The 12,239-nt window shown below is 42.8% G+C and overlaps 1 protein-coding gene across 2 annotated transcripts in view; it reads right to left on the bottom strand.

The window, feature by feature from the left end:
• LOC138264668 (fibronectin type-III domain-containing protein 3a-like) overlaps positions 1-12,239 on the bottom strand; it is a 406,147-nt gene that overhangs the window by 215,692 nt on the left and 178,216 nt on the right. For both annotated transcript variants that reach the window (XM_069212562.1, XM_069212561.1), the window contains 2 exons: positions 11,867-12,042; positions 6,761-6,874 (listed from right to left, as the gene is read on the bottom strand). In XM_069212562.1, the coding sequence (XP_069068663.1) occupies positions 6,761-6,874; positions 11,867-12,042 (290 nt within the window). The remainder of the gene's footprint in view (positions 1-6,760; positions 6,875-11,866; positions 12,043-12,239) is intronic.

Below are 12,239 nucleotides of genomic sequence, written 5' to 3' on the forward strand. Positions count from 1 at the left end.
ACTTCCACGAGCTTGGGGAGGGTGGAAGATGATCTTTCATTAGAACCACTAACTTCTTCTGTGACAAGAAACGTCCACAACAATGAGCAATTGTTCTCAAAGTCAACAAAAACTGATGGAATTGTTTATAATGAACCACCAAGGGAGACTACTGCCAGTTCTCCTCTTCCAAACAAGTCTCCAGTTTTTGCACAAACTGCTTCTGGATACTTTGCAAACGTCAACAACTCTTTCACCAACTTATCTGCCTCTTCTGCAACGAGACTGTCAAGAGCACGTAAGCTGATAAATTAGCTCAAAATTAACTATTTCATTTGTACATGGAACTATCCGTGGCTCTTATTAACTCTACTTGCCTTCCTTCTTTGGATTGGGTTTGTCATTGTCTTTTTCTTATTAATAGGTGGTCATGACCTTCCTGAACGTTCTACAGTTGAACTGGTGGATGAGGTCCTAAAACCAAATTTTTACTCCCATAAGGTCTGCAGACACTTGTCACTAGTGAACATTTCAGCTATACCAATTCCTGATGGGATTGTTTGGGATAAACTATCTTTTGATATGTATGGTCCAACAATTCAAATTCCATAAGTATTTAAACTTTCAATGAATAATGTAATAACACCTGGAGTTGTTTCTGATGATTGTTGTTGTCTGAACTAGAGTATTTTACTGTATTTGAAAAGAGAAGATGTTTATCAATCAAAAAAAAGAAATATGGAGATGTGTTCTGTTACAATCATTATTGACATAATTTCATTCATAGAGAAAGTAAACCAAAGAATATTTTTAATTACACAGCATGCTTTTTAATTATGAGAGGTGTTGCAGAATGTAGTTTTGGTCTTTCAAATGGTCACCTGTTGCGGTAACGTCCTCTTTCCCCGACGCAACAGACGAAAGAAGCAGATATCTGGCCTTCTATTGCTACTTCAAATGTGCTTTTTGACAAATTAAGCAGACTAAAAGCTTTATTGTTAAAAAAATTCCAATACACTTGCTCAAGTATATTTTGACTTGTCACAGTTGACATTTATGTACATATGTTTTCAAGTATTTCATTTTAGTTGCTTTTAATTTAGGGACTAGGCTGCTTTACCACTTCTGAAACAAAAAGGGGAGGGTGTGGTGGAGCCTTTTTAGAAATGCCTGTTGGCCCGTTAGCAAGTAGGCCTGCTGCCTGTGGCCTTTAGACTAATAATGTATGATTTTATTTTTTTAGAAACAATCACATTTGTGGTTATGTCGTATTTTTCTTCATCTTGCTGACCTTTTGCTTAGGAAAGCATTTACATTTCTTAGCACAACATTATTTCACTCTGTGCTTTCTCCAAGGCTGCAACAAGATAGGACTGCTGGCACTAGTAGTACACCGCGTCTCTAACATTTCACAGAAAAATATGTATTTTTTACAAGGGAACACAGAACACCGGCTATTTTGTTATAAAACATCTCTCTGTCTCCTGCACGTTAAAGGGAGGTTACAGCCAGATGACCGCTACCGCATGCTGTCTGAGTTCGTTATAGTTGCTGGCTGAGACTACCGGTTCTCCGGCCTGTATGGGGATATTGTCTTAGCAGACAACAGGCTCCTTCACTATTGTCATTCTCAGGCATGGGGGATGATGTCTTCCCGGGGGTCCTGAAGTGCGGATTAAGGCTTATCCTGCTGTGCTCTAACATAGAACTTTAGTGGCATAGGTCGGAATCACGCATCTTGTATAGTGACAGTATGGTGGGACTTTTCTTGTGTTTCACTTTATGTTTCATCAACCTAATTATTGCAGTTCATGTTATTTTATCTAGGACATAGCTGATTCAATAAATCTTATTGAACAATTCCCTTGCTTCTGTTTGTCTTTGCTTGTGTGAGACAAATGTAACTGAGAGAAAAAGATGAGATCTGATCCACCTCGATTTCCATGAGAACTCACAATGCCATGCGCCTGATTGCCACAAATCATCCCTGCTCTTAGGCAGAGGTGAGGCGCTGCTAGCTGGCTGGAAACGCATTAGGCCGACAGCTGTCACATGGTGTGGGATTGAACTTAGTTCCCCACAATTCAGGGGATGCTGCCGTCCATATCCAGCAGCCTCACTGGTACAATAAGAGCCAATGTGACATTAGTATTTCAGTCATATTCCTTCTTGTCTCTCTGATCAAATGCATTACAATTGATTCCAGACCATGTGGTTTACTACCATTGAGCTAGCAGTGTACTGTACACCTGATTGTGACCACTGAGTTCAGTATCTAGAGTGAAAGATTGGATTCGCCTGTGTTGGTCTAAGTGACAGATTTACCTATGTGCCTTAATTCACTGAAACAAGACAGATTACAGCATCTACCTCTAATGTATACATATATAGATTCATGCAACCAGTCTGCTGTTTGACCATCATTGCCAATATATGTGCTTATGCTAGTGTTTTGTTAAAGTTACACTGGCCATGTGTGTTTTGTGTTGCTCCTCAGTGCATGTCCTTATTGATTTGTATCGGATTGTTAACCTTTAGATTGGTTGTCAGCAGCCAGTCCAAAACAATATTTCTGAATAGTATTCCTTTTTGTTTTTGTACTCTGCTACTTCCAGAAATCCTAAATAACAAACTCTAGCAATAACTACAGCCATATTCTTGTGGGAAAAAAACACCATTCTTATTTTACTAAAGAAGCTTTGAATGTCAGCATGGTCAAATTTAACAAGCACTGATAACGACCATAGGTCTTAGCTTTTGGCTTTGCCAACACTTTTTGAAGTTCTCTCGTCTCTTGCAGTGGAGAAAGAGTGGATTATTTCTCTGCTGAGTCATCCTCTCCTTCAGCAGATAAAACTGTTGGTCTGGGTGCTGAATTGTCAGGGTTCATAAGGAAGGGTCTTTCTCACAGTTTTTCCATTTACTCGCGCCTCAAGAAGGGTCCATCTCTAGGCCTCCTTTAACACATAGTGTGCAGAAAGGGATCTAGCTTATGTTTATTGTGCCCCTATCCTGTAGCTCCTACAGGATAGGCTTAAGCACTTTTACTTTTAGACTTGAATGGTCCTAAATTAAAGTCTTCAGATCCACTTTGAATCACTTTGCCTGTGTAGAAAGCTACATTTCTAAGTTTCTTAAGGGTTTTGACTAATAAAGTCTTAGAAAAAGGGCTATTTTCATTCGTCGGATTTGTCTTTGGTTCTTTTTTTAATTTTTTTAAGGGCTTTCTTTCTGATTCACTCAAAGCAGTCTTAGTGAAATTTCTGGCCTTAAAAGTTGGCCTAAAAATTTCTTCTTAGTAGCGATCACTACAGCAAGAAGAACAGGTGAACTAGGGACTTTGTGTCTCCACCCATTCCTTAAGTTATTAGAGGATATGATTATTTTAACATTCAATCAATCAATCATAGCATTTGTAAAGCGCATCACTATCACCCCTAAGGATATCTGGGTGCTGAGGGTGCTGTGTGTGGGAAGCTGGCTCTGCATACACTATACCAAAATAAGGTATAGTGTGCACTATAGAGTCCAGTGGATCCCCTGAGGCTCTACAGAGGATAAAGAAGATAATACTAATGCTCTCTTCTGTGGTAGTGTGGTTGAGCAGTTAGGCTTATCAGAAAGTAGTGATGAGCACTTTTCGTACACACACAGTCGAGAAATGAGGCACATACTCAATGATTAACTCCAGTCCAATATTTAATGTATCAAAAAATATACTTTGTTACTTTATTTTTAGAACCAAAAGGATCTTTGTTCAGCTGCGGCCTGTCCATTAGGGCGGAGGGGCCATGCCCCTCCACCTTTTGCCCCTCATGAACAGTGGCTGTCAGGTTGAGCAAAGGGCAGCCTGACAGACACTCTTCATGTTCAGATCAGGAGCGAGATATGCACAATTTGCGCAGACTCCTGGCTGCCAGAGCTGAACTTTGCCGGGCTGAAGAGGTCACAGCTCCTATGGGCGTGACCTCCTCGGCTCAGCAAAGGTGCCTTGATGCCCTCCCCCTTGGTGACGAGGGGAAGCGTCACCCATTGACTCCAACCTGGGTGCTTCAGGGTTAAGCCCTGAAGCGCCCAGGGTGAGTGTCAATCAGTGACACCTCGTCACAGAGTGGGGAGGGGCCAGCAGTCTCACTGACCCCATCCCACTATGTGACTAAGTTGGGATTGCTGCCTTCCCTCATTGGCTGACCTGAGGTCAGCCAGTCAGGGAAGGCAGCAGTTCCAACCCTCCTGAGACCTTCAAGCTGAAGGTAAGTGTGTGCATTTTTTTAATGAATGTTTGGTGCATGCGAGTATGTATGTTTGAATGTTGAGGAGTGTTGTGAATGGATCTACATGCGTGTGTGAATGAATGTTGGTTGTGCTTCCCGCCCGCCCCCCCCCCCCTCCTAAAATTACCGGCCACCACTGTCTTTGCTGCAGGTAAGTACAGTTTCAAGAATGTAGCATTTTCACATACAGATAAAACGGTTTTCAGGTAAGTAATACTTTTCAGTTGAAAGAGTAGACAATGCAATTTTCATTGCTGGCAATGTGGGTTTATTGAGCTAAGAAGTTGAATACCAAACTTCCGAGTCTTCAGTGAAGCCATCATGGAGCTGTGGAGTTCGTAATGACAAACTCCCAGCCATGTACTCAATATGGCTACACTGCACTTACAAGGTCTAAGAAGGGACTTAGACACTGTAGGGGCATATTGCTCATGCAGCTTTGCCCTCACCTGTGGTGTAGAGCACCCTGCCTTAGGGCTGTAAGGCCTGGTAGAGGGGTGACTTGTGGGTATGGCACCCAAGGTGGTATGCCATGTCGACTTTACCTTTTTCTCCCTGCCAACACACACAATCTGTGGCAGTGTGCGTTTGTTTGTTGAGGGGTCCCTTAGGGAGGCACAATACATACTACAGTCCTTAGGGACCCTCCTGGTCACAGGGCCCTTGGTACTACTGGTACCTGTTTACAAGGGACTTAGCTGTGTGTCAGGGGTGTGCCAATTGTGCAAGCAATGGTACAGTTTAGGGAAAGAACACAAGGGCTGGGGCCTGGTTAGCCAGATCCCACACACGTTAGTATCAGACATCAGGCAAAAAGTGTGTGTGTGTATGTGTGTGTGTGGTGGTGGTGGTGGTGGAGGTGGTGGGAAGGGGGTAACCATGCCAAAAAGGGCACTTTCCTACACTGTCTCTCTGTCAAAAAGCCACATCTTGAGTCTCCTTCTAAAGTCTGCCAGGGAGGGTGCTGTTTGGAGGTGAAAGGGCTGGCTGTTCTAGGACCTGCTTGCTGTGTAGGAGAACACTGGATTATAATTTCTTTCCAAATGTTAATTCTCCTTTTCATAAGGAACATAACTCTTCTTTCTTTAAGTGCTAGCTCAGCCTCACATTCTGACTCATTACTCCATCTTTTGGATGTTGTGAGAGTTTTGAGAATTTACCTGCAGAGGACAACTAGTTACAGACATTTAGATTTACTTCTCATTAATTTTAGTACAGCAAAGACCAGGATGTGAAAACAATTGCTATTAAACCAAAAACAGTCCAGAATAATGGTGCAAGTGCGCGCATGCAATATCACACATTGTGCACACATGAGCATGCGCACTTACTTATGGGTCATGACACCATGGTGGCCCAAGCATGATGACGCATGCGCCCATAGGTGTTACCATGCATGTAGAGACATGCGTCATTGATATAGAGCAAATTTTCTTGGATTTTTTATAACGTCATTTCAAGATGACAAACATGAAGCTGGTAATAAAAAAATTTAAAAAATACAAACTAGAAGGTGTGTGAGAAAGAGCAGCAACCAGCCCTTCGAAAAGGACTATATGAAAAAAGAAATGTAAAAAAAAAAAAAAAAAAGCTGGAAAGGAAAGCAATGGAGGAACAAGGAGTGAGGTGAGCAAGTAAAAAGAACCAACCAGTGAGGGGGTTTGGCGAGTAGTTAGTGCTGGAGAAGCAACAGAGGTGAGGAGTTAAAAAAAAAAAATGAAAAAAGCCAAGCAAGCCAGGGAAGGGTGAGGAAACGGATGAGCTACTGGTAGAGGGGTGAGGTGGTAGAACAACACGAAAAGCACACCGGGATGGAAGAGTGAATGGGGAAGTAGCACAAAAAGAGGAGGGAGAGAACAAGAAAAGGCATGCAAACCTCATAAATTACTAAAAAAAGTTTGTGAATATTAGCAGCACAAGGATACAAATCAACTCAAAAAGATGGTAGAGAAGCTATGCACAAGGATAGGGACAAACACAAGAAGAGGAAAGCAAGTCATTAAATAACAAGCAAACAAGCAAGGATTGAGCTTGACAAGAAAGCCAATCAATGATAAGCAATGGTCTGACCCACAGGCCACTACAAGTACTGGTATTTCATGTATGTATATTTGAATGTTGTATTTCTATAGGCTGAACAAAGGCACAAAGCATTGGTGCTACTGTCCACGAAAGCAGTGGCGCAATTGCTCACAACAGGTCCTTTGATAAGTCAACTAAAGCTGCCTGTAGGGGAGACCAAATAACAATATGTTCTGGACAAGAGCAAAAGCTTGTTTGTTGGTGGGATTAAGAGTAAATATGCGAACATGCCATAAGTCATTCTGCCACCTGCAGTCAAATAGGAGCATGTCTAAACACTGACACTGTTCTTATTTTCAGTATACAGAAATATGTCCCCAGGTGGTAGCATTTGCTTTGTCATAGAATGCAAAGGTACATCTTGGGAACACATAAAATATACTGTAATGCAGCAAAATGTTAAGAACATAATTTTAAACACTTACTTCCCAAGCTACAGCCACACATGTTGCATTCTTACAGCTAAGCAAAGGTCTTCTGCATTGATCAGGAGGACCAGGCGAAGTACAGATTTCTGCTGTCTCAGAATATGGTCCACACTGTAACAAATTTCAGAAATAACAATCAAATGGGGTAAAAAACAAAACAGTTCAAATCTTCTAGATAACTTAGCATTTTGCTTTTCCCAACTCGGAGGTTTTAAAAAAAGCATATTACTTCTTTTTTTGTTTATGGAAACATTTACCCGGCTTTTAGATTTTACACATTTATACAGGGAAGCAGTCACTTAATAAAGTCAGTTTTTGATGTCGGATACACCTACTTTTCCTCTCTACAAAAATTGGGTCAAAAAGATGGAATCAATACATTCATAAGAACATACCAATCCTCATATAAGGGAAAGTAGGAGGGATATGATGAATCTGCTGATGAATCGATCAGTGACGGAACTATGGAGGGAAAGTAAACACCTTGATTTTCTAATGTATTATTTCTTCCTGCAGGTTGAGTATTCTAGAAAAACTCCCGTACTAAAGCACCATGTTTTATAGGAGGAGGGGCTGAGAGCCATAAATAAATCAGAGTCAAATCAGAACCTGATGAAGAAACAGCAAAGCAACAGCCAGCTAAAAGCAATCCTAATTTTTCATAGCTGTTGGAACGAAAATCACATAGTTGATTTTGGTAAGCTATGTTAAACAGCCCTATTATGTTTTTACTTTGTGATCATGTATTTCGAGCGGAGCTGCTCCTACTATTTTATATTTTTATCCAACCTTAGAGCTGGTCTCTGATACCAGAGGGACATCCAATGTATACCCCCATTTCAGGTCAGAGTGGCTACCACCATTTCCTTCCAGGCTGTGTGGTTAATGACGGCATTAGTAGGGTGACGCAACTCAGTGGCTGGACTGTCTACTGGCTCTCTGCTGCCTAAGGTCCATTTAGTTACCATGATGGGCACTGCGCCTTCATTATCTCTGGAAATCTATGAAAGATGCCTGCTCCACGATTGTGCTGGATACCTTAAGAATGGACTGATGAATTCTGGGTTCACTGGATTCCACACATGGGTCTCCTACACATAATGGTGGTCTCCTGTGTGCTAGGCTGCTGATGTCCATCTCGGACCTCCCAGAATGCATATGAACTCCCCCTGTCCAGGCACTTGTGGACGCGGTGTAAAAGGTGAAATGGTTACTTACCTTAGGAAATGCTCTTTTTAGTGGATACTCTAACAGCAGATTTCTCACCCTGTGAATATACCCAGGCACCAGTCAGGATCCGAAAACTAAAAGTGACAATCATGCGTGTAGATCTTTCTTTCATAAAGGTGTGAGCGCCCAGAAGCAGCATCCACTGGTGAATGGAAGGAACTACTGTTCAGATTCCTAAATTGGGATTTTTTTTAATTTTTATTATATGCAAGAGAACATGCCACAGACCGTGGAGATGGGAGGGCTGTGAGGAATTTGCAGTTAGAAAGATATCTACCCAAAACTTGTTCTTCTGATTGATACTTTTAACTTCAGATTCCACACCTTGTGAGCAGGCATCAAAGCAGTACCTCCCAAGTTGGAAGGTGTATGGAACGGCTCAGACTGAAAAGTCCTGAAGGGCTGAGAGGGCAAAATGCCCATCCCAAAGGGCCGGGCTGTTGAGGCAGCAGTGCTTTGTGAATGTGTGCACTGATGATCACATAGCTGCCTGACAGATATCCCGAACAGGAACTCGGCTTGCCAAAACAGTAGTAGCAGCCTTGGCCTGGTGGAGTAACAGGATGTATTGTGCAACCCATGTGAGCTTGTAGGAAAGTACCCTCTTTCTTGGCATGGCTACCCCCATTCTCTGCCTGTTGTCAGTGTGTTTGACTGTGTTCACTGGGATCCTGCTAACCAGGACCCCAGTGATTATGCTCTCTCCCTTCTAACTTGTACCTTTTTCACCCCACAGTTGGCATACTGGTACCCCCTTTTAAGTCCCTAGTATATGGTACATAGATACCTAGGGCATTGGGTACCAGGACATGCCTATGGGCTGCAGTATGTATTATGCCACCCATAGTGAGCCCAAGCAAAGTGTTCTGCAGGCCTGCCATTGCAGCCTGCGTGAAACGGTGCATGCACCCTTCCACTACCAGGTCACTGCACCAAGTCACTGTAAGTCATCCCTGTGGCATGCCCTCCTAGCCCAGAGGAAAGGGTGCAAGTACATGTGTGTGTGAGGGCACCCCTGCACTAGCAGAGGTGTCCCTACGAACCCCAGCTCCATTTTCCTGGAGTTTTGTGAGTGCGGGAACGCCATTTTATGTGTGTACTGGACCTATGTCCAGCTACTTAATGGTAACTCCGAACCTAGGCATGTTTGGTATCAAACATGTTGGAATCATACCCCAATACTGTTGCCAGTATTGGAAGTATGATTCTTTGTTTCTGCAGCTCTTTTTACCAGGCTGTTGTACATGGACAGGTCATCAGGTGGGGATGGCCTTGAGAGATAATAGTCTATCCCTTCTTCAGGTGATTCAGCGTCGAGGTCCTGCCACGTTTCCTCGAAATGGCTTCAATCGTAGAAGCTCTGTACATATTCTGCATCTTCGATTCCTAAGAACTCTTCTTGCTCTTCCTAATGGGGTTCCGGGATCGTTGGTGTCTCCAACACTTACTGATCCTCCCCCGCCTCCATAGTTGTAGAGGGTCTTGTGGAGGGGGAGGGGGATACAGAATGGTTTTAAGGAATCATCAGATTCCTTCTTTCTCTGAATGAGAGCAGCCATTTCTGTCTTGAACTTTCTCTTCTTTCTTTCGAGCTCTTGTACCTTTGGGTGTGTTTCGTATGTCAGCGAAGTTTTCCTTTCTGGCGTTGAAGACTATCGGCTTTGACACTCTCACCTTCTCTTCTGCTCCCTCTCTAGCAGGGAATTTTGTCTTCGACAGCTTCCTTAGGCCTTCAATCACCAGTGGTTAAGTCGCAGAGGCTGCTTTAGGTGGTTTATCTTTGGACTTAAGAGTCCGCGCCTTTTGGCGGCTATACCTTTTTTTTTTTCGGCATCTTCCGATCCTTTTTTCTGTGGCTGAAAGATTTCAACATCTGAGTCTCCCCCTCTCCCTGGTTCGACCTCCTCCACCTTCTCGTCTTCATTACTTGAAAGACCTAGATGTCTGAGTAATTCTTGCTTCTGAGCCACTGTCATGGTGTACTGCTCGAGTCTTTGCCTGTGTCGTACCTTTAAGGTTTTTGGGAAGAATTCAGTGCAGGCTTCCCTCGCAGTCTTCGTCCTTGTGATCCTTAAGTAGGCAAAGGTTGCGGATCTCATGAGGGTCCCTCTTGGCAAATTTGTGGTGACATTTGGGGCAAAACGTACATGTTTTTTTTCCATGACCCTTTTTTATCCGCTCTCTCTTCATTCTCTGTTTTCAGTGATGTTTTTCCGGCAGTGTCCCACAGTGGGTTACGAGGAGATTTGTCGACTGTGTCACCCAATGGGGAGCGGTGAGGCCTCACCTCTCTTCTTGCAGATATTTTCATCTCCCTCAACATCTTCTTCAATTTTCTTGGATGTTCTTCTGAAAATCTGTTAATATCAAAACATTCTTCGGAGCTCCTCCATCGCACTTCCAGACCCAGAGGCAGAAAAAAGAATCTGAAGATGGCAGCCATGCACAGTAACCTCCGGGGCGCCATCTGACGTTACACAGAGGATGGACTTAGCACCACATAGTGATCAACAACACCCTAAAGAAAGAAAAAAAAAGACTAGAACACAACGTTTCTGGACCCAACTACTCGGGTGGAATAATGCACACCATGTGAATACAGAAAAGGATTCATGCTGCAAAACAACGTGCAGGGGCATTATACTAGATTCAAATCTTTTTCAATGTCAGGATCTCACCTGACAACGAGGAAGAGGCCAACCTGCTAAACAGACTCCAGGGCCTGTGTTCTTCCCCCTAAAATAACCTACTCAATTCTGAAACAATTGGCAGGACTTCAGCACCCTTGTAAATCCCTAGTAAATGGTACCCCTGGTAACTAGGGAATGTGTACTAAGAGGGTCCTTAGGGGCTGCAGCATGTATTGTGTCACCCTAAAGGACCCCTAATAAAAATTGAACTTAGCCTACCATTGCAGACTTTGTGTCATGGTGCAAACCAAGAGTGAAAACCAGACATAGCACACTCACTGTGTGCTATGCCAATGTCATTTCATGTATTATATGTAAGACCCCCTACAACAGGCCTTTAGCCTTAAGGCAGGGTGCATTTTGCAACGTGTGGACATACCTGTGGGAGCTGATATGTCCCTGTGGTGTCTAAGTCAATTCTTAATAAAAGTGAACAGGAAAACCATCTTAAGGTAAGGACTGGGCACTGAGTGTGTGTCTGGCTTACTGGCTCTGTGTGTGCAATAAATGCATAACACTATCCTCTGATAATCCTAAACTGCTTGCCCGTATTACCACAAAAAGAGAACATTTAGGGTTATTTTGTAACCCCTATCAGCCAAGAGGGTTGCCTGTACTATCTGCATAGTGTACCCCTACATTGGTATACTACTTAGATCTGTTATATACTGAGTTGGGGCTTTGGATCGCAGCGACACGGAGCAAACAACAGGAACAAACGCCAGCGGCTGATTGGACCCAATATAATCTGGTGTCACCACATTTGGAGGTGGAGTAGGGGGAGTGGCCGCACTGCACCACCTAGCGGCTACGGACAAAATATTTTCCCAACCTGTCTGAAGTGTGGAAAAATAATGCAATAGCTGCGTAGTTTGCAGAAAGGTGTGTCAATTTGAAAATCCTACTGAAACTAAATAAGGGGAGGGGGAGTCTGGTTTAGCAGCCTACCACTCAGCTTCTACACAGTCCCTCCCTCAAAAACCTCCTAGAAATGTGTGTTTCTAGTTGAGTTGCATACTCAAAGAATTTTACATACTATTGAAAAAAGTAGATCTTATTATCCACATTTTATTTCTACCCGGCTATGTTCAAAGAGAAAAAATATCTTTTCACCTGACTAAATAAATAGACAAACAATCTAAAGCTTAAAGCAGGTCAGAAATAAAAATCTCACTCATCTTACCCCAACTTTATTTGATGCTTTTATCCAGAAAAAGTATGCCCTCCCTGGAAGAAGGCTGCTCACTGTACATGTGTGGTCTGGACCCTTGTAAACTGTCTGGCGATCGCCATGCTCACAGTCTGCCATCTCCAGTGTATACTCTATTATTGCTGACCCTCCGTCCACAGGTGGAGGATCTGTAACAAAGTTTTTAATAGAAATCAGTATAGAATATATTTGTTATATACTTACATAACAATTACTATTAACTACTGCTGTAAGAGCAATCTAATGTATAAAATGCAGCATTGCACCTTTGCTCATATTTACAATATAATTATCTCTCATTAGTTGCAAAGTGTTTACATTAATTAAAAACATTAAGACCATGCCT

This window comes from Pleurodeles waltl, chromosome 2_1 (assembly GCF_031143425.1).
Source record: "Pleurodeles waltl isolate 20211129_DDA chromosome 2_1, aPleWal1.hap1.20221129, whole genome shotgun sequence".
Classification (NCBI taxonomy): domain Eukaryota; kingdom Metazoa; phylum Chordata; class Amphibia; order Caudata; family Salamandridae; genus Pleurodeles; species Pleurodeles waltl.